Source organism: Rhineura floridana, chromosome 18 (genome assembly GCF_030035675.1).
Source record: "Rhineura floridana isolate rRhiFlo1 chromosome 18, rRhiFlo1.hap2, whole genome shotgun sequence".
Taxonomy (NCBI): Eukaryota; Metazoa; Chordata; class Lepidosauria; order Squamata; family Rhineuridae; genus Rhineura; species Rhineura floridana.
The window spans coordinates 28883477-28906532 of NC_084497.1; the positions used below are offsets into that span (position 1 = coordinate 28883477).

The following is a 23056-nucleotide window of genomic DNA, read 5'->3' on the forward strand; positions in this document are numbered from 1 at the left end:
AGGTCCTAGGTTCAACCTCCAATGGTGGCATCTCCAGGTCAGGCTGGAAAGGACTCCTCACCTGAAACCCTGGAGAGCCACCACCAGTCAGTGTAGACAGCTCTGAGCTAGATGGGTCAATGGTCTGACTCAGTAGAATGCAGTTTTCTGTGTTCCTGTCTAATCACCCTAACCAACCCTCCATAAAGGATCCATGGAATCTTCCAGAATCAAAGACCTTCAGTTTCGCAGAGAGACAGAGAGAGAGAGGAGAGTTGCACTACAAAAGAATCTCTCTCTCTCTCTCTCTCTCTCTCTCTCTCACACACACACACACACACACACACACACACACAAACAGAGAGAGAGAGAGAGAGAGAGAGAGAGAGAGAGAGAGAAAGCAGTGGTTTCAGGACCATACTGTTGACCAAATCACGTTAGACCCAAAGCAGCTTCCCACGACTGCAGTTCACACTGATGGGGCCCAGTTTGAGAAGGCCATCTCCTCCTCAACAAAGGCACCAATTTGGAGTTAACACATTTTAATGCCCACCTCCTTAAAAATCAACCTTCACGGGTGGCCTTAGATGTTTCACTATATGATGTAGAATGACCGGGATGGGGATGGGTGGGTGGGTTAAGCATCCCTTGGACACTTCTCTAAACTCCTCATCCCTGGGCTGTTTTTCATGTGTGTTTTTGGAGGGGGAGATGGAGGGGCTGCCCCTCAATAGGTTCCTCTCTGTTGATATGGGGTTGCAACCAGTTTTAGTCCCATGTCGAGTAGAGCCGTTGAAATTAATATACTTGCTAGTCATTTCCATTCATTTCAGTGGGTTGTCTCTTGAGATGAGAGGAAAATTCGATTCAGTTCACATTTCAATGCGAACGTAACTAATTCACACTTTCTGAATGTGTACAGAAATCCCATAAAATGCACAGGGTCAAGCGCGCATGCAAATGCACATATGAGTGAAAAGAACATACGACAATGTATTACATTAGGGAAAACTGCTTTGAAGAAATGGGCATGCTAGGAGAAATTCGCACTAAAACATTAATGGATTTTCATGAGGAATCCGTGTTGTTGTTTTTTAAAGAATAAATCACGAACTGATGTGGCAATGTGGAAAATAGCCTTGGGACCGGAAAGATGGACGGACTTGCCCATCCCTAGTCTGCTCTAAGTACAATGAGCACTGGACTCAACCCCACCAGCTAGACCAGGGATACTCAATCTGGTGTTCTCCAGATGGTCCTAGACCGAAAGTATCATAATCTCAGACCATTGCTGAACGATTCAGGACAGACAAAAGTTAAACTCTGGAATTTGCCACCACAAGAGGCCACAAAATGTGGATGGCTTTAAAAGAGGATTAGACAAATTCAGGAGGGCAATTAAGCAACCAATGGCTACTAGCCATGATGGCCACTGTGACAACAGGATACTGGGCCAGGTGGGACTGCTTTGGCCCAATCCAGTCTCAGGGCTCTTCCTATGTTTTTATGGAGAAGTGAGGAACATACATAATGTTTTTAGTTACTGTAAACTGCCCAGAGAGCTTCGGCTATGGGGCGGTATATCAATACAACAAATAAATAAATAAATAAAATAATAATTAGGGGCATTTGCATTCCTCCTGGCACCTTGAGTTTAGCCAATGTTGATCTGTACATCTCTCTCTCTCTCTCTCTCTCTCTCTCTCTCTCTCTCTCTCTCTCTCTCTCTCTCATGCACTAGGAACATTTTTTTTTTGGTAGTCAAATCCAAACCCAACCCTCAAGGATTGCATTCAATGCTAGTCCTACTCAGAGTAAACCTATCGCAGTTAATGGACACGACTAAGCTGGGTCCACTCACTTCAACGGGTCTACTCTGACTTAGTGGGATACAAGCCCAATTTTTGTGTTTTTTTGGGTGATAAAAAGTTCAAGAGCTTTTATCGTCAAGACAGCCAACCCTCCCCACACCCCATGAGTTGTAAATTGTGTCCACGATTTGGATTTAAAACATCCCCCCCCCAAATCTTGGCTTTCTCCCTTCCTCGTCCCCTTTCATCAAGAACTTGACGGGCTCACATTTGTTGGTTGCAAAAAGATCTGCTGTGCTACCCAGAAAACTTTACAAGTGTGTGGGGGGGAGGGCGGGCGGCAGGCTTAAAAGTGGTGGGAAGAATTCGGTCGTGCCAGGCTGACGGAATGAGAAAGTGATCAGGAATGCAAGGCGAGGAACAGCTGCTGAACGCCTTGGAGGATTGGCTTGGAAGCCCGTGTGTGTGTGTAAATTTGCAAACCCCAGCTTCAAATAAAGGGGGGCATATTTTCCTTCTCTCCCCCCCCCCCCAGCCTCATCACACTGACAGCCAAAACTCTTTGGGTGGAAGGAAACCAACACTGCCGCAATATTGCATTTCCCCACCAGCAGTGGCTGTCGAGAACTGGAGCCACTGGCAAGAGACGACGCTAGCAGTGGCCAAACTGTGTCCATCGATCAATGTTTTAATGCTTTGTTTTACTAAGAGACCAAAGCACCTGCACTCACACTGGTAAAGAGAGTAAAGGAAGCCCCCCTGCACAAAAGAGTCTGCCTGATGTGTTTCTGCGTGAGGCACTGATTGGGCCTGGCCTTTGTCCAGTCAGTGTTGGTAGGAGGCAGGTCATCCTGTTGTCTCTTTGCAGTAGGTGTGACTGGATGTCTCAGTCACTCTCAATGCACAGACCCTCCAGACTTACCACTCCCCAGGGGAGTTTGCCCATCACCTCCCTGCATGAGTGTCTGCTGGGGTGCTTGCTTTTCAATCACCTTCTGATAGGGGTGCGAATTTTTGCTGTGTATCTGCAAGGGATGTGAATGGATTACTCAATCATTCCCACTGCAGAGACTCAAGAGAAGGGCTCTCAGGAGAGGCTGCCCACCATGTCTCTGTACAAGTTACTTCTCTAGGCTTGCCTCCTTCCAGTCACCTCCACTGGGTGGCAGATGGGAACATCTCTCTCTTGGGTGCAATGAGATTATTCTCACAGAATTGTCTCTCTGTATGAGTCACGCTTCTGGGATTGCCTTGTAGGCATGCTCTGAACAGCAAACTCATTAAGAAAAGGAGGGGGATGTGTCTAATAGTGGGGTGAACTGAACTTAAAAGGAGGGGGAAATGATGTGAGACAAACTAAAATGGACAGATTCGTTCACCCTTACAACCTGTTTGAAAATGCTAGGATCCTCCTCTCCACCCTGTTCTCCAAGAATCACCTGGAAGTCTACTCTGACCTCCCTGGGCCTGGGGAGACAGAGGGTTGTATTCAATGCTAGTCCTACTCAGAACTGTCCCATTGACGTTAATGGATATGACTCATTCGGGCCCATTCAGTTCAATGGGTCTCTTACTCTGAGCAGAACTGAAGTTGGATACAACCCAGAGTTCACAGCATAAATACCCAACCGACTGGCATCTCATCTCTGTCCCTTTCCTATGGGCTCCATGCAAACCCTCCGTCCCACCCACCCTACAAGACTCTGTCCACAAGTCTTATCCTCTCTCCTTATGTGCGTTTGCACACGATGGCGACTGTGAGATTTATCAGCACGGCACCGGGCTTTGATTCAGGGAGTACCTGTGGGGTTATTAAATTGCAGTAGACTCACAGGACTTGTTCAAACCCCGCCCCTCCTTTTCGGCCCCCCTTAGTTTTTAAAAGATTCTCTGTCGATCTGCAGAGAGAGGAAGAAAGGGAGCAAACTCCCTTCCCTGAAAAGTGTATATTTCTTGTGAAGTGAAGAAATTGTGCCTGCCTAACAGGCCCAGTGCCAGCAGGTGGTCAGACTGGGCATAGGCCGGAGGACCTCTGCTGCTCCCAAGGGCCCCTGCCAAGATCTATAGGCTGGGGCTAGAAAGGTGAAGCTCTGCGATCCATGCTAGTGTTGGGTCATGAGGGGTGTTTTAGGGCCGTAAATCACCCCATGACCTGATGCTGTTCACAGAGTGGGAGTCCCACTCTGGCTAACTTGGGACCATTCATTTCAATAGGTCTACTGTGAGTAGGACTAACATTGGATACCAGCCCATATGTTCAAGGGGGTCCTGTCATCAGACATTCTGCTGAGGGTCCCTAGCTCAGTGGAAGAGAATATGTTCTCCTCAGCAGAAGGTTCTAGGTTCAAATGTTACCACAGTCCTGCTATCTGAGGAGTGTTGGAAGTGTTGGGGTGGAACTCAGCTTGCACTGAAGGTGGATGTGTCTGCATGGGAAAGAGTAGGCAGGGAGCAGAACCTCCATGCTTCCTAGACCAGCCTTTCCCAACTAGTGGGCCACCAGATGGTGTTGGACCACAACTCCCATTAGCCTCAGCCAGCATTGCCAATGGTCAGGAAAGATGGGAGTTGTGGTCCAACAGCATCTGGAGGCCCACTAGTTGGGAAAGGCTGTCCTAGACTGTTCCTTGCCTTCTAGCCTGTGTTGACCTACCTTCCAGTGCTAGACTGGTACTCTCAGGGTTGCTGACCTCACTTCCAACTTCCCTCTCTGCCTCTCTCTTCTTCCACTCCTCCTTTGGAGAGGAGACCGTTTGGATCTCTCTCGCCTCCAGAAGCAGGAACAATTGTGCCTTGTTGCATCCCCACCTTAGACAGAATAAAATTACTCCTTGCATTTCCAACTTTAGTTAACCAGAACTAGGGATCTTTCCTCTCAAACCTGTATTTCCTTTAAGAAATGCCAGTGGGTCGTTTCCTTAAAGCCAAAACAGAGCAGCTTCCAGCTGAGGCAGACAATACTGGATTAGGTGGGCCAATGGTCTGACTTGGTAGAAGTCATCTGCATAGGTTTCAGAAACAACCTACAGAGAAGTAGTCTCAAGATATGGACTGAAAGCACGAGTCCATCATCTTGCCAAAGCTAAGCAGGTTCTCTGTCCGGTCAGTGCCTGGATGAGCGACCTCAGGGGAACCACACACAGAAGCACACACCATGGCTCCCATGGTGGAAAAAAGGTGGGCCATGAATGTAAAGGCAATAAAATAATACATCAATACCCAACACAGTCCTGCGGACAAATATCTGTCTCCGGATAGCGTCTTTAATATTTTCTTCTTGAGAACCAGCAATTAGGGCGACCAACACTTTTGAAATAAACCAGGGGTAGCCAACATGGTGCCCTCCAAATGTTGTGGACTCCACCTCCCATCATTCCTGACCATTGGCCATGCTGGCTGGGGCTGATGGGTGTTGGGAGTCCAACAACATTTGGAGGGCTCCATGTTGGCTACCCATGAAATAAATGAATTCTAGTTCCTGGGGTGCATATCTGTGTCTGGGAGTGGAGCCCTAAGAATCCGTAGGGTGGATTCAGGGGGTTGGAACCCAGTGGTTTGGAGCACGTCCCGAGCCCAGCACAACAAGCTGGTCTTTCACCTAAGGCAGGGCCAAGCCAACATGGTGCCCTCCAGATGTTGTGACTACAACTCCCATCATCCTTGACTGTCGGCCATCATGCTGGGTGCTGAGGCTGTTGGGAACTGGAGTCAACAACATCTGGAAGACATCTGGAGGGAACCTAAGGGGCAAGGCTAAACATAAGGCCAGGGGAAAAGAATGGAAGTCTGGACTTGCCCCCTTGATTCCAGGCATTCAGCCCAGCGAGTATGGTTGCTTTTCTGGCCTATGGCCAACTATAGCCACCATTGACTCTTCCAGAGTGTTCTCCTATGCCCCTCTAGCCAACATCTTGGTGCGCCTTCCTTACCTGGACTCTTGCCTCAGTGAGTTTGGTCCTCTGAGCTAGCTCTTCGCGGGTGTAGATGTCTGGATAGTGGGTCCTCTCAAAGGCCTTCTCCAGCTCTTCCAGCTGCTCTGCCGTGAAGGTTGTCCGGCTGCGACGTTGCTTGCGCTTCAGGGGCAGATCCGGCTCGGACTCAACATCAGATCCTTCATCCAGCCGGTTGCCTGGTGAGGCGAACAAAGTGAGAGAGAGGGTGATGGAACTGGAAGCCAATCTGGGATAAAAACTAAGAGGGAAATGACCTCTCAATTTCGGTTCTCGCAGATTTTCTAAGATTCAGTTCTCCACATTTCTGCAGCCATTTGCAAATTTTATTTAAAAAATCCTCATGAAAATTCTTCAGCATTTCAGTGTGAATTTCTCCTAATGCATACATCTTTGTCCGCAGTTTTGACTCATGTACACATTTTTGCAAGCAATTCTCCCAAAAGAATGCATTTTTGTATGTGATTTTCAGTAATATATTCATTTCGTGCACATTTCCCCCTAATATATGCATTGTTGTGAACACTGCTTGGTGGGAGAACTGCATTGCAAAATTCAGATAAGTGCGGATTTTGAAGGAGGGCTACATTTCAGTTCTCATATTTTGGAAAGGGCAGATTTGATAAATCCGGCTTTAAATGTGAACTCAATTGAGTTTCTCCCCATCCCTACAGGGGAATGAGGTAGTGGCTCCACAGCTGGCCTTTCTGTTAGACCAGGAGTGGGGAACGTTTGACTCTCCAGAAGCGTATGACCTACAAATCCCATCAGTCCTACCAAGGATGGACAATGGCCAGGGATCATGGGCGTTGCAGTTCAGGTGCCCCACACCTGTGTTAGACAGAGTGAAGCAGATGCTGGGGGGGATGCTGGGGGTGAGGTGGCAGCAGATCCCTCAGCTCCCCCTGAACAACCGAAGTGAGCCTGTTGGCTTCACATACAGGGGAGGTTGAAGTCCCACCACCAGTGCTGAAATAAGGCCTTATTCTACAGCAGGGCTGAGTAACTTGCGGTCCACGGGTCACATGTCAGAGATGCATACAATTATGCACAGTGCCAAGAAATCAGATACAGAAAAGCTTTTCTCCCTCACTCACAACAGTAGAACCCGGGGCCATCCAATGAAGCTGAACATTGGGAGATTCAGGACAGACAAAACAGAGAGCACTTAGATAAACTATCGCTGCAAGAGGCAGATGATGGCCACCACCTTGGATGGCTTTAAAAGAGAATGAGGCAAATATATGGAAGAGAAGGCTCACTGGCTACTAGCCACAATGGCTGCGCTCTTCCTGCATGGTTGGAGGCCACATGGTTCTGAATACCAGTTGCTGGAAATCACAGGAGAGGAGAGTGCTTGGGCACTGCTGTCGGGCTTCCCTTGGGCATCTGGTTGGCCAGAGTGAGCGCAGGAAGCTGGACTAGATGGGCCCCCTTTGGCTTGATGCAGCAGCCAGGCTCTTATGCATCCCCTCCTCAGCCCCCTGCACAATGGCGAGAGTGTTTTTTTTAAAAAAAAAAACACTGTAGTTTCATAGCCAAATATGAAAAAGAAAGACATTTTCCTTTCTGTCCCCCCTTCCCTCTGGCTCTGTACTTCCACACTTTCCCCCCTCAATCGCTCCTGGGAGGCCTTAAAGTTAAATTAATCAACAGGATTAGGTAGAAATTGGCCACACTGAGACCCTCCAGGCGCTGCTGAAGCCCTTGAGGCTCACCAAGGACCTGCTGTCTTTTCCTCAAGCACCTCGGTGCCGTCTGGAAGGATTCACCATCCAGCCCAGGCATGGAGACGCATTTATTACCTGGAGATCGGGTCGCTGGTTTATTCGGAGAGGGGGAGGGAGTGGGTTAGGCACATCCTGAGAGAACAACGTCTCTGCTCTTTTTTTATTCTACTCCCCCCCACGGTCCCATCTGGGCTATCTTAATCCCTCCCCCCTCAAGGACCTGGTTGATAGCCCACCACGGCTTTCATCCCAAGCTACTCAACAAACAGCCGACCTCGCCAGGCAGGAACATTGGCCAACTCTGAAGTCACAAGCCTTTGGTTTCCGTATTTGTTTTTCACCAGGCTAAACTTCTTACACCGGGAAGTTCAGAAAAGACAAGAGGAGCTTCTTCACACAATGTGTAATGGAGAGCACCATCCTATCTACGTGTAAGAACATAAGAAAAGTCGGCTGGATCAGGCCAACAGCCCACCTGACTCCAGCATCCTGTTCTCACCCAGTAAGGCCCATAGCACCTACTTTGCACGCAAAAGGTCAACCCCGGCCGTCTCCAGGTAGGGCTGGGAATGTCCCTTGCCTAATACTCTGGAGAGCTGCTGCCAGCCAGTGAAGGCAACACTGAGCTCTCTTCCTGTTTTTAGACAGCTGCTGAAGACCCATCTTTTTATGTAAGCAATTGGTGAAATTTCAACCCTTTGTGCCATTATGCTGATGTTTTTAAGGATTTGATGAATGTGTTTATTTATGGTTTTTTGTACATTTTTTCATTTTTCATTTTCTATATGGTTTTCTGCATGCTGTGTATTTTTAAATCTATGTAACCCACCTCAGGACCTGCATTCTGGGTGACAAAGAATTATTCATTTATTATTATGAGCTAGATGGATCAAGGGTCTGACTTGGTATAAGACAGTTTCCTATGTTTCTGTTTAGATCATCCCTTTATTCAGAACCATGAGGACTAGAATTTTACTTTTTTTTAGGGGAAGGAGGCTGGCACAGCGGTATAAGGCAGCCTCCTCTGTTCCTGTGCACTTAGTTCTGCTTCAGATATCTCATGTGACTTGCATTGTTTGAGATCCCGCTTGCTCCCAGCTCATACACACCAGGTGGGCCAGATCAGAATTGATCCTCACTTGATTTGTTTTTTAAAAATAGAGTGTCCCCCAGCTCCCCTCCATTTTTCCAGAAATGTGCAACCATCACGCGGACACCTCCTCTCTTTGTCTGCCATTCCCTTTGGATGGGCAGGACTGAGAGGCCCTAAACCCATCAAAATGCGAAACAAGACCTCCTTAAACTAGAGGAAGAAGGTGGCTGCAAGATAAACAACTAGGATGAGCACAAATGAATTATTATTATTATTATTATTATTATTATTATTATTGAAATGTGATGCTAAAACCCAGTCATGTCCCCCCCAATACAATTTCCCTGGATTGTCAAACCCCAAATGAAAAAGAGGAGAGAACTATGGGAGTGAAATAAGATTTCTACAGAATAAAAGTCTTTCTCTCACACACAAAACTCTCAAGTCTAGGGCTGACAACTGTTCCAAAGATAGGCGCATGAGTCTGCTGTCATCCTCTGTTCACCCCCCTGCCCTGCACCAAGCACCTATTTCTGCTATCCATTTCGGTCTCTCCTTTCTCAATCTCTCACTCCTTCGCCATCTCCCCCCCTAAAAAAAAACCCTCATCCAATTTTGATTACAGTTTAACATAGTTTAAGGTTCAGCGGCGGGAAGCCACAGACAGAAAAAAAAACCAATCGCGTAATCGTTGATATGCGTTTTAATCTAGTAATGCGGGCCCAGCAGAATGAGAAAGTGCGCGTCGGCGGCAGGGTGGTCCGAGAATTCCAAACAGTCCGGGCGGCTGGCCCAGGAAAATGAAAAAAGTCATTTACAGCTCAGCTGGGGACCGGCGTGTTCAGCAACGCATTAAGAGGCTTCTTCTCCCCATCCAGGCACTGAACTGGTCAGCTGTAACTAAGTTGCTTTGTGAAGGGATGCCCGTTATGGAGTTTGGGAACTTGGAGACTGGGCTAAATGCTAGGGCTGTGCACTGGAGCTGACTGAAGCACAAATCCTGAACAGCTTGGGCTGATTCAGGGGGACCTGGGCTTGGGCCATGTGGGGATGAGACAGCCCCAGATTGCCCCAGTTCATGTTGTGTCCCCTGGGGCAATCCAGGGCTGTTGGGGGGGGGGAGGCACTGGCTGAGAAGGGTGCAGGGGTCTGCTTTGCCAAGGCATGTTCCCTGCAAGAAACATAGCGGGGGAGCAGACCCCAGCAGGATTGGGCCTAGTGTGTGCGTGCGCACGCGCTGTGTGCAGCCCTACTACTACAGGAACCGTGTTTCATAGAAAGCAGAGTGAAAAGACGTGTGTTTGCATGTATAAGGGCCTCCAGCTTTTAAAGCAGATGAGATATGTTCGTAGCAGGATGGGGCTCTCAACGGCTGTCAACTGCAAGGGCTGTATGGACCTTCTATGACCAGCAGCCGCGTTCTGGTGAAGAGCAGTTTCTGGGGAACCATTGCTGGGGGAGGGCTGTTGCCATCCTGTCTTGGTCGCAGACTCCCTGGAGGCCTCTAGCCGCCCGCTGTGGGAATCCGGGTGGTGGGGAACACGCGGCTCTCCAGAATGGTGCTTGACAACATCGCCCATCAGTCGGGATGTTATGCAAGCTGTAGCCCAGCAAATACTGGAGGGCCACACCGGTCCTCTCACCTTTGCAGCAGGTGGACCGTGGATTTGTTCCAGTGCAGCTGGTTTCAGGTTCTCCTTTGCCATGATAGCTAGGAATTAAACCTACAGGCATAGGCAGCCTGCCTCCAGATTTCAGAAACAAGGGATGGGGAGGGCTGTCAGATCCAGGCCTATGGCCGGATGCTGGACAAGATGGATATTTGGTCTGATCCAAGGGTGAGGAACCTCAGCCCAGGGTCCAAACGCACCCTTCCAGACCTCTCTACCTGGCCTTCAGGCAACACCCCTCCCTCGGCCCTGCTTTACATCCCAAGCACATTGTCCTGGCTAGAATGTGTCCTTGCACTCTGATAAGGCCTCTTGCCAATCTGGATCAGGGGGATGGAGAGAGATCCAGTCCCCTGGTCTACGGGGTCTTCCCAACGAGAGTCAACCACGAATGCAAAGATATCCAAAACCAGCCTTTTGCTCTGCCTCCCTCCCAAACTACAATAATAAGAGGCGAGCCTGCTGGATCAGGCTAGTGGCCTACCTAATCCAACATCCTGATCTCACAGTAGCCAGCCATTGGGAGCCCACCAGCAGGACCTGAGCGCAAGAGCACTCTCCTCTCCTGCAGTTTCCAGAAACTGGAAGCATGCCGCCTCTGACTGTGGAGGCAGAGCATAGCCATCATGGCTAGTAGCCAGCCATTGATAGCCGCATTCTCCCCCGTGAATTTCTCTCTTTTAAAGCCATCCAAGTTGGTGGCCATCACGGCCTCTTGTGAGAGTGAGTTCCACAGTTTAACAAGCCGCTATCCTCCCCTGTCTTTGATGGTTGGGCCCTGTTCTCCAGTAGTACCACCCCTTTGCCGCCAGTTGAAGGAGCACATGACCTCAAGGAACCAATCGGAAAGAGGCCACTCACAGAAGGGCACCTTCCATCAGTGTTGGCCAACAGCAAGGGTTGGGATGCCATCCAAGGGGGGGGGGGGAAGTCTTAAGAAACCAGCCTAGCTTAAAAAAAAAATCAAGTTGTGCTGTGACAGTCGCCCAGGACTGAACCCCTCACAGCCTTGTCTTCCCTCCTCATCATAGAGAAGAAAGCAAAAGGGAAAGAGAGAAGAAAATGGATGTGACAGAAAGAAGAATTGGAGTGAGGAATGAAAAGAAAGATATTATTGCGTCGCCGGGCTCTTTATCAACGCTGTCATCTGTCGCAACGGCATTCCCTCAGCTGCATTGTCTCACCTTGGGCAAAAAAAAGGGGGGCATTTTTTTTGTGGTGCCGAACTCTTTAGAGCTGCCTGGACGGGCACCTTAGGGGGCCATTAGTGGCTGAATGTGCTGCTGACAGGCCAAAGTGATATCAATAAACTCGGGCACGTCAGCGCCTCGGCGCCGCTCCACAGAGAAGGTACGGCTTGAATATTAAAACTGTCTTCAACGGCCTGGAAAAGACATTCAGAATGGGCGAGGTGGGGTGGGGTGGGGTGGCGGGCCGAGGAGAGAAAGGGTGGCAGGAGAAGAAGGAGTCTTCAGCAACAAAAGGTCAAGGAAATTGTTCTTATCTCAAAGAGAGAAAGAGAGAGAATGCCCAAAGGCCACCCTCTTCCCCAGCCTTCCCTGCAAAGTTTAATAGAAGATCCAGGGCCAGACAAGCAGCAATGCCTTCGGGGTGCAAGGATTTGGGGTTGTGCAACTTTCGGAAAAGATGATTCAAGCTGTAGCAATAATAAGTTCAAGGCCGGAATTAAGCATTCAGAAGCACAGAGTTTTTTTTATTCTTCGCTTTTATTCATTTGTATCCCGCCCTCTCTGCCAGCAGGAGCCCAGGATGGCACTTTCCAGGCAATCAGTGCTTCAAGGCACAGGGATCAGGGTAAGGTCTTCCTCAAGAGGAGCTGGCGTTCCCCTCAGCTCCACTCCACTGCTCTCCACTGCAAACTGGACTCATGGAGAACTGTAGATACGGGAGTTCCATCACAGCATCATTTGCTGAGGTTGCAGTAATCCCACACTGAGAAGGCTCTCATGTCGGCATTCGTGTCCTCAGTGTCTGGCACACCAGTTGAGGAAGGCTTGGGGATGTTGCTTCAGCAGTTGCTTCAGCAGTGAAGCAGCTCATCTAGGAGCTGAAGGCTCCACCCCTGCCTGGCTTTCAGCCAGCATTTCCATGTGCCTCCCTTCCTCCCGAGGAGCCTCACCAGTGCAACTAGCCAGGTAATTCCTCAGAGACCTGAAGCTCCAGATCTGGGCAAGGCTGGATGCCAATGCCCAGCTTGAACCTCCTGCAGTTCCTCCTTCTGACCAGTGGGGGCTGGAAGTAGAGAATGAGCACCCAACCACATGGCCCCCTGTGGGGTCTGAAAGTGGGTCTCAGAAAGGACTGTGGAGCTTTCAAGAGCAAGGATTAGAGCAGAGCTTCCCAAACTCCTCCCTCCCCCAGACCACTTGAAAATAGCAGAGACATTTATGGGGGGGGGAGGTATTGCAGCACCCTGCAGAACTGATGCCTGTCTTGGTCAGGAGAGGTCTTCTTCCCCTGTCCCTCTCTTGGCCACATGTTTAATTAGGGCTTTAAAGCCCTAACTAAAAGTTTGCCCTGTCCCCAAACTTATTCAGGACCAGATCTGGGGTGAGTCTAATTCTCAGAGTGGTTTGACAATCAACCTCTCTTCCCATGGAACTCTGGGAATGGTAGCTCTGTGAAAGGAATAGCGGCCTGCTAACAACTCTCAGCACAACTCTCATGGAGGAAGCCAAGATTGTTTAAAGTGGAATAACAGCGGATTAAATGTCCGGTGTGGATGTGGTCCGCAAGCAAATCAGAATGAATGTCCACTAAATAGCCAGCCTTATCTAATCTCCCTGCAAACAAATCAGGATGAACGCTCCATCAGTCAGGTTTAGGAGCACCTTAGTGCACAGGGATAAGGAAAGCACACCACTGGTGATTCCTCTAAGCCCCTGGGCTTTTCCTGAAATAAGCTTGACAACCACCAAGTTCATATTATACTCTTATTTTTCTTGGATTCATTTCCCTCTCCCCGGCACACCTTCTACTCCCATAACTCGCTACCACCACCCCCTGCAGCCTCTAACCTTTCCCGGCTAACGTCGCTTTGTAAGTTTGTTGTACACCTGCCAAAATGGGGAACAGAAGCTGCCTGGCAAATGCCTTGTTTATCCTGGAAAAGAGCGGGTCTTGCTGGGGAGAGGAGAATGGAACTCCGCGGGAAAAGGGTCAAAATGCAGGAGAGGAGGAAGAAGTATGGATAAAGAGCAGTGTCAGAGCGGCTGGAGGGAGCGACAGGCACTGATGTGCAAAGAGAACAGCCGCAGCTCAGTGGCAGAGCATCCGCTTTGCATGCAGAAGGTCCCAAGTTCAATCCCCGACAGCATCACCATGTAGAGCTGGGAAATGTCCCCATTCTGAAGCCCTGGAGAGTTTCTGCCAGTCAGTGTTGACAATGCGGAGCTAGACGGACCAATTGTCCTGACTTGGTATAACACAGCTTCCTGTGCCTCACCTATCTGTCAAATGTGGTCCACGGGGCTGATCCTGATAAGGCCTGTGTGGAAAAGTCCATCCAAAGGCTGGTGGACCCCACAAGTCTGGACCCTTCTCCATGCAAAATGAGAGGTTTCCCTACCACCAACACTGTTGGGGGCCTCCACTGGGGCTGCAATTTTGCAGCTGTCCACAAGGCTAGCAGTGGGGCTGCCAAGCAGATGATAAGGAAAAAAGACTGACTCCTGGCCAGGGCAAGATTTGGCTAACAGCCCTTGCCGCCCGGATGGCAGCACCATAAATCATGCTGCCCAGAATGGATTCCAAAACAGGGTTCCCCAGGCAGGAAGTGGTGGACTGGTATGTGTGCACCACCTTGGGACTTTGCAAGTGCTTCCTGTGAGGCTGCTAAGCGGAACACGGCGCCTCTCCACATCTTGTTGGACTACAGCTCCCTTCATCCTTGACCGTTGGCCATTGCCTGGGGCTGATGGGAAGTGGGCTCCAGTCCAGCAACTTCTGGAGGGCCTGGAGTTCTCCATTCCAGCCGCTCAGTGCGAACTCTTTGAACACAAGTCTCTGAACCCTTGAAGTCATTATCAAGATGGTGGGGTCCTGGAGCATGGACAGAGTTCCTTTCTTTCCCCTTTCCTTTGGAAGGGCTGATTCACAGATAAATCACCACCACAATTATATCCCACCTTGCCTCCAAGGAATTCAAGGAGGGTGTACAAACACAGTTCTCCCCCTCCCAATTTTATCCTCACAACAGCCCTGTGCAATAGGCTAGACAGAGAGAAAGAGTGACTGGCCCAAGGTCACCCACTGAGCTTCATGGAGATTCAAACCTTGGTCTCCAAAGACATAGCCCAACATCCTAACTGCCACACCGCACTGGTTTCACATACATGGCTTGATCTCTCAAAAGCTTCTCCTCCAGGGAAAGGGGATATGTGGCCCTCTAGATGTTCCTGGACTACCGTTCCCATCATCATACCCTACCGATGGCCATTGGCTGGCTGTCCAGCAACATCTGGGATGGCCCACAGGTTAGATCCCCCTGGTCTACACCTTTGTAACATGAAGGATTGACTGATGTGATATACTTGGAGATATCTCCAAAACTTTCGCTTGCGTGTTACATAGGAACATAGATAGCTGCCTTATATCAAGTTAGACCACTGGACCATCTGGCTTAGTATTGTCTGCACTGACTGGCAGCAGCTCTCCTCAGTTTCAGGCAGGGATCTCTCCCAAACCTACCCGGAGATGCTGCCTGGGATTGAAGCTGGGATCTTCTGCATGCACAGCAGGGGCCCTGGCACTGAGCCACAGCCCTTCCCATAAATCCAAAACAACGCATGCAAAGTCCGCACTTAAATAGTGCATGCTTTTTGCAAAGCAATTTCCTCTGTCATAATGCATTTTTGCATGTTATCTTCACTAATATAGGCATTTTTAATGCACATTTCCCCCTAGTACATAAGTTTGTATACACACTGCTTGGACTAGAGAACTGCATTGCAAAATTCTGAGAAGTACAAATTTCAAAAGAGGGCTATCTTTTGATGCACATATTGTTTCAGAAAGTTCGAATTAGGTAAGTCCGCTTTTAAGTGCACACTGAATTGAATTATTCCTCCATCCTGGATGCCCAAACAAGAGGAATTATGTCCTGCGCTTTCCACTACACCATTCACGAATTGAAGGCAAACTCTGTTCCATGGGACTTGTTCCCAAGTAGGGTTGGAATGAGCAGCCATTTGTGGTCCTCTCAGTGTTTCCATGTTTCCAATCTTAAATTCAGTTCTCCACGTTTCTGCAGAAATTTGCAATTTTTTAAAAACAACTTTTAAAACAATTTAAAGCAATTTTTTCCTGATAAATACATTTTTGTATGCAGTTTTGACACGTATACACTTTTTTGGCAAGCAGTTTATCCTAATATAATGCATTGTGCTATTTCCCCCAATATATCCCTTTCATGCACACTTTCCCCCAATACATGCATTTTTGTAAACATCGCTGGGCGGAAGACCTGCATTGCAAAAGTGCAGATTTTGAAGGATGTTTGTGTTACGGTTCTCATATTGTTTCTGATGCAAAAAAAAAAAGTCCCAATCAGGGACTCCGTGATTGCTCTAATGCCTGGAGTTTGCACAGAACAACTCGGGCTGACTGTCTTTCTCGCTCTCTCCCTCCCAGCTCGCCGTCACCAGCCTGCAGCTCCCCGAAGCCTGATTGAGTCACTCCTTACAAAAGCGGCTCCTGTAGCCACAGACTGCCCTTTCATGCCAGTAGCGCCTTTGCACTCTCTCTCCCCCCAACCCTCCACCCCAATCAATCTCCAGCACAACCCCCCAGCCCCGTTTCCCAGTTGGGGATGGACCCTGCAGTTCCCAAGCAGAATAGCAGCCTCACCCCTGGAAGGTGGCAGGAGAGGAGGGGGGGAACATCGACAAATTTCTGATTTGTAACACTCTAGGAATGGGTTTATGGCCATTGTTTGAGTGCAAATTTATAAATAAAGCAAAACCAAGATTCCGGGGTGAGGCCAATGAAAAGCAGAAAACAAGAAATTTTATGCCCGTAAGTACCGTAGGCTAATGACGATTTTGGAAGCAGCCGAGCGTGGTTAGTAAACTCGGCTAAATGATTGCCGTGGAACCGGCCCAGAGACTTATTTCTTAATTAGTGCTACATATTAAGTCACGCTGACATGTCGCGGCCAGCTTAATGCCGCGCTCAAACTTTGCCCAACGGAGGCAGAGAAGAAGGGAAGGCTGGGGGCCAGGGATCAAGAGGAAATCTGTCTTCAGTGTGCCATTGTGGGGACAGCCCAGCACAGCCCTGGTGGATCGGACCAAAGATCTGCGTAGGAACACACAGCCTTGGGCGGAGGCAGACGAATGGTCCATCTCATTTGATGTGGCATATGCCGGGGTGGGCCACTGGGGTGTGGTCCAGATGCTGCTGGACTCCAACTCCCATCAGCCCCAGGCCAGCATTGCCAAGAGTTGGGGGTGATGGGAATTATAGTCCAGCAACATCTGGAGAGCCAGATCTCTGGGATTTCAGACGGCGGTCTTCCCCAGCCCTGAGCTGAAGCTGTGAAATATCAAACCTGGGACCTTCTGCATGCAAAACAGATTTGATACGAAATCAGCCCATTAGTCCACCTATCTCACGATTGCAAACAAGAAAGAACAAAGCTAACCAACATGGTGCTTCTCCATCTCTCATCGTGCCTGGCCATTGACCATGCTGGTTGGGGCTGATCACAGAACAGGAGAGTGGGAAGGGCCCTATTAAGGCCATCGAGTCTTTATTGGAGTCCTCTTTATTGGAGTCCAGCATATGGAGGAGGGCACCATCTTGTCCGCCTTGATCTTCCACTGACCAGACATAGCTCTGCAGGCATCTTTCAGTGAAGGATCTTTCCCTGCCCTATCTAGATATGCCAAAGACAGAGCTTGGGACGGGGGGGGGCAGGGGGAGAGAGAAATGTGATTCAATTTGTATTTAAAGGTGAACCCACCAGCTCACACTTTCTGAAACAACACACTAACCAGCACGCAACCACCCTTTGATATCCTCACTTTTCCAAATTTTGCAATGTGGTTCTGTGGCCCAATAATGTGTCCTCCCCCACCAAATACATATACTAGGGTAAAGTATGCATAAAAATGCATACATTAATGAAAACAACATCAAAAATCATATTATTATATTGCATTATATTTGGGAAGTTTGCTCTGCAAAAATGTGGACACAGGGCGCACCTGCATGCAAGAAGGTGCATGTCAGGAGGAATTTGCGCTAGAATGCTGATGGATTTTCATAAGGACTTAAAACAACAACAACATAGATCATCCATCCCAGCCTGGGACCTACAACCTGCAAAGTGGGTGCTCTAAGATTGAGCTACGGACCTTTCTCCAGCTCAGCATCCCATTCTAGCAACAGCTGGATAGATGCTCCCGAGAAGCCCGCAAGGAGGACATGATGAAGGCCACATCTGGCAACATGTCTGGTTATTTGGAGGTGTACTGCCTCTAAACTTGGTCAGTTGGGGCTGCCAGGCCCACCTAAGAAGCCATGAGATGCTTTGATGGACCAGGTTAAACAGTCACGGGAAGCCGCTTTGCACCAGGATCAGACCAGGTGTCCATCTCACTCAGCATTGCCTACCCCAGCGATGGGGAACCTGCAGCCCTCCAGATGTGACTGGGCTACAACTCCCATCACACCTGTGTGTGACCAGGGATTAGGGAACCTGGGGAGTGCACGCTGAAAAACTTTTCTAAAAATGCTGACTAAACCAATTGAACAAACCCCTCGCAGACATTCCAATCCTCTAGAAGAAACCAATTCCTGAATACAGCCCTGAGTCCTCGTCTTCATGCTGCTGAGTCCCACACCCTTTCTGACCCCTCTGCCCACTCTCCAATCCCCCTCTCCTGATGTGATGTCTGTCCATGGTGTTCTGTGGCCACGTGATGATGATGCAGCTTCCTGGATATGTGCGTTGCAGGCTGCCTGCTCCTCACAGCCGTTCTGTCCCACACCGTCTTTGTCTCCACCTTCTCAGGTCTCCTTAACACCCAGCACTTCCCTCGGCTCCTCACACTAGCCATGCTTCTTCTACTGTTGCCCAACTTCCTCCCGTCTCCCATGCAACATTCCACTCCTCGTGACAACTGTCACGATGAGGGTGATGCCTGGTCTGTGGACATGCTGGCTGATGCGAGTTGGGAGTCCAACAGCATCTTCTAGAGGAAATGGTGGGTGGTGGCGCCATGTCAGTGGGGCAGTGGAACTTGCTCTGGGTTTTAGTCTTGACTAAAACCTGGAGCTGACTCTGCTGCCCTGCTGGCATGAAGCCACCAGCTGCCACTACCCAGAGAGACACTGGTCCCTCATTCCTGGACTACTGTGACTGGTGGGGGCTTTCCAAAGCGAGGTCTTTGCCTGTCATCTTTTAACCAATTCTTTTAAGTGAAGATGCTGGGGATTGATCCTGGGACCTTCTAGCAAACAAAGCACTGAGCTTCAGCTCTGGGCTATGGACCCTCCCTTATCTGGATGCCTTCAGCCCAGGGGGTAGTCTTGGCCCACCAGGGGCCCCAGTTTGGCCCGCAAGGCAGCTTTTCCAAAAACACAAACATTGCTTGCAAAAATACATGCACAAGGCAAAGATTGTGTACAAAAAGTGCCTGTGCTAGGAGAAACGTTACAAAAACTTGTATGAATTTTCTTTGTCTTTCATTGCAAGCTGTTGCAGAAGGAAACTAAACAAGACTGGAAAAATGTGAAACTGATCCTGACCAGTCCACCCATTTCTATCTTGCATCGAAAACGGGACAGTGTTATTCAGGAATGAGGAAGAAATTGATTCAGTTTCATATTTAATCTAATTCAGGCCTATCTAATTCACAGTTTCCAAAACAATATGAGAAGTAAAAATACTCCTCCGAATTTTGCAGTGCAGCTCTGCAGCCAAGCAGTGTGTACATAAACACACGCACTGGGGCAAAATGCCTCTAAAAATGCACAGAGCCATAAAACAACATACAAAAATGCACTATCTTGGAGGAAATTGCAGTAATATGCATATTGCACATAACTGCATACAGACATGTGTATATTGGGAAAAACTGGCAATAAAATGCTGGTGACTTTTCATGAGGACCTTTTAAAAAAATTGCAATCTATTGAACTGAATGTAATAGCTAGTCTTGCTACATTTCGGTCTGGCCCGACTTTTTCATTCAATAACTGCCTTGTTAACCCCTCTGTGGAAAATGTAATTATTTGTACATTTGCTGGGTGAGTAGCAAGGACTTTTTAAAAAAACTTGTATTCCCTTCAGCTTCCCCCCCTTTCTTTAAAAAAATCTTTGCTTCCAAAAGTTCTGGATTTGCTCCAATATTTTTGGAGGTAAGGAACAAGTAGAGGCTCAGAACCTTTGTTGACTCCATCAGGTTCATGTTACTCAGAGGGCAGAAAATTACAAACAACTGGCTGGCATTTCCATATCTAAAGGGTTTGAAGCACCCCCTCCTCTAAATTAGCCCCCACCTCATTTAAAAGGTACATCAGTTTAAGTGGAGCCTGATGGGAAAAAGAGCCAGGTGGCTTAACCAATAAAGAGAACCTTTAAAAGAAAAAAAACTGACCCCCTCCCCTCCATTCTACTGCCTATTAAATATATTCTAGACTAAGTTATTTGGTCTCAGCACAGCGCTCCAGGCAATCGGCATGTATAGCATATCTATGGGGTTAGGACCAATTCTGATTCACATTTTGATGGCAGATTCACGCATGGCGCTCCCCCTTCTCCCTTGCAAAACAACCTTTTCCAACGCATAAGATGCATTCGGAGATGCACAGGCAATGAGACACGTTTGCTTGTTTGAAGTCCCAGGGTGAGTTACACACACAACTCCAAAATACAGTTTCATTCAATTAAAATATCAGCTGAAAGACGCATTGAAAAACCAGTTCTACAATGCAACAGAAGGGGGCAGTCTATACCATACAGTTGTCTCCAAAGGCCCTGTTGGCAGAGGTTATGCACAATGAATACACCTTGGAAGGGAGGCAACTCTGTAAGTGGGGAACCACTACCAAGAAGGCTCTCTCATGAGCCTCCGTCCAGTGAACAATCGATATGTGGATCTGCCTATACACAAATGACTATATTTAGGGTCATATCCAACTAAGTCCCACTCAGAGTAGACCCACTGAAATGCGTTGACTCGAGTTAGTCATGCTCATTAACTTCAATGGGTCTACTCTGAGTAGGGCTAGCACTGGATGCAACCCTTTGATACCAGTTTAACTACAGGATTACAGAAAGAGGCCATATCCCAGGTCAGAATATGTCTTTGTCTAGGCCAGCTGTCTACTCTGGCTGGCAGCAGCTTCACAGGGTCTCAGGCAAGGGTCTTTCCTCTTGGCTACTGTCCGAGAGCCTTTAAACTGGAAACGGCAAGGATCAAACCTGGGACCTTCTGCATACAAAGCATTTTCTCTACCATTTATTTATTTATTTATTTATTTTTATTTATACCCCACCCTTCCTCCCAGCAGGAGCCCAGGGCAGCAAACAGAAACACTAAAAACACTTTAAAACATCATAAAAAGACCTTAAAATACATTAAAACAAAACAACGTTAAAAACATTAAAAGAAACTTTAAAAATATCTTTTTTAAAAAGGGTTTAAAGATATTAAAAGACATATTAAGAGCAATTCTAACAAAGACACAAACTGGGATAGGTCTCCACTTAAAAGGCTTGTTGGAAGAGGAGCTATGGTCCCTTCTCACGGTCATGGCTTCCTTCTCGCTTCCAAGGAATCCTGGGAATTATAGTTAAGCAAGGGAGTTGACAATTGTAGTTTTGAGAAAAGGTGAGTAAGAGGCGACATGACATAAATGTATATAACTATTCACGGCATGGAGACAGTAGATAGTTTTTCCCCTCCTCTGTCATAACACTACAACTCGTGGACGTCCAATGAAGTTGAACGTTGAAAGATTCAGGACAGACAAAAGAAAGGATTTTTTTGTGCTATGCATAATTAAACGATGGAATTCGCTCCCACAAGAGCAGCGATGGCCGCTGACTTGGAGGCCTTTAAAAGTGGATTGGACCAATTCATGGAGAGTAAGTTTATCAATGGCTACTTCCACAGTCAGAGGCAGTATGCCATTGAATAGCAGTTGCTGGGAATCACTAGCAGGGAGAGTTGCTGTTGCGCTCAGGTCCTGCTTGGGGGCTTCCCATTAGGGCATCTGGTTGGCCGCTGGGAGAACTGGAGGCTGGACTAGGTGGGCCATTGGCCCAATCCAGCAGCCAGGATCTTCTGATGTTCTTATGTAAGAGTTTGATGGTGTGATGACTAGCGATGAACAAACCAGCGCTGCTGCAAATCAGCACTGGGTATGATTTACAAGTCTGGGTGAATGAAAACTCACAAGAAAGGGCATCAATATTCTGAGTTTTCAAATCATTGTCATTATTATTATTATTTTATTAATCATGACAGAATTTCTATCCTGCCCTCCCTCCTTATCTCGATCGCTGAATTACAGTACTGGTTGAAAAAGGAAAAGGTGCGTTATGCTATTACTCATCAAGATCAAATTAATAGAAAGTCTCTTAGCCTTTATTCAGCTTCAGGGGAAAAGATTGTGGCTCAGTCGGCAGGACATCTGCTTTGCATACAGAAAGTCTCAGGTTTAATCCCCAGCAAGTAGGGCTGGGAAAAGACTCCTTGCCTGAAACCAAATAAAAAATAAATAAAAGTCTGGAGCGTCACTCCAGAGTTGACAACAGTGAGATGGACCAGTGGCATAAGGCAGTGTCCTACTCTCCTGTGTTTCACCATGCAAGGAGATAAGACGCAAAGAGAAGGAAATGCAAAACCCAACCTCGTTGACGGCATTGGGTGCAAGTAAAAATATATGTATGTAAATTGCAACAGTAATTCTGAAAACCAGATGTGTTTCAACCCATGAGGGGTCTTCCTCGGCAGCCAATAAATGCATAAATCTCAGTGATTTCATCAGGGTAAATCACATGGTTGTATAAATAGCATGAGCTGACCTATCTTGTCCATAGAGTTTTGGGGGGCATCTGGAGAGGTGGTAGCTTTCTAGAGCCCAAGTGTATATATTTCTAAGACTTTCTCTGGGTTTCTCCTTCTCAAGTGTCTGCCATCCAACCCGCTGATTGTTACATTCTTTTTCTTGGTCACATGAGCTGGATGTTCACACATCACCTTATTTTGTTGCGTGCATAACAAGTACATTAATTCTTCATTTATATTGGAAATATTAAAGTTGAATTCTATTTTTATACCCATTTTAGTATAAATTTACACATATTTTTACTCATACCCAATTTTGTGCTGTAGTCATCACCCTGGAGGGAGATAGAGTCCCCAATGTTTTTTTTTTAATTATTACATGTATATCCCAACTTTCCTCCAAGCAACTCAAGGTGGTGTACAAACAGGGTTCTCCCCTTCTGATTTTATCACCAGAACAACCCTGTGAGGTAGATTAGGCTGAGAGATATGACTAGCCCAAGGTCACCCCAGGGAGCTTCATGGCTGAGTGGGGATTCGAACTGTGGTCTCCCAGGTCCCAGCCCGACACTCTAACCACTACACCACACTGGACCCAAGTCAAGCGGACAAGCAAAAGCCAAAGAGTCTGTGCTCTCTCCAAAGAGCAACCACAATTCACAACCCCCCATTGTTCAATGAAATTCTCCAAAACATTTTGTTTATCTGGCTTTGATTTTGCCTGTAGCTCTTTGCAGCACTCTTAAAAAACAAACAAAGCCAAGATGGGTTAAATTTAA

General features: G+C 47.8%; 1 protein-coding gene across 4 annotated transcripts in view; it reads right to left on the bottom strand.

The window, feature by feature from the left end:
* The window catches only part of PAX7 (paired box 7), a 136430-nt gene that overhangs the window by 52301 nt on the left and 61073 nt on the right, over positions 1 to 23056 (bottom strand). For all 4 annotated transcript variants that reach the window (XM_061601063.1, XM_061601061.1, XM_061601062.1 and 1 more), the window contains exon 7: positions 5720 to 5919. In XM_061601063.1, the coding sequence (XP_061457047.1) occupies positions 5720 to 5919 (200 nt within the window). The remainder of the gene's footprint in view (positions 1 to 5719; positions 5920 to 23056) is intronic.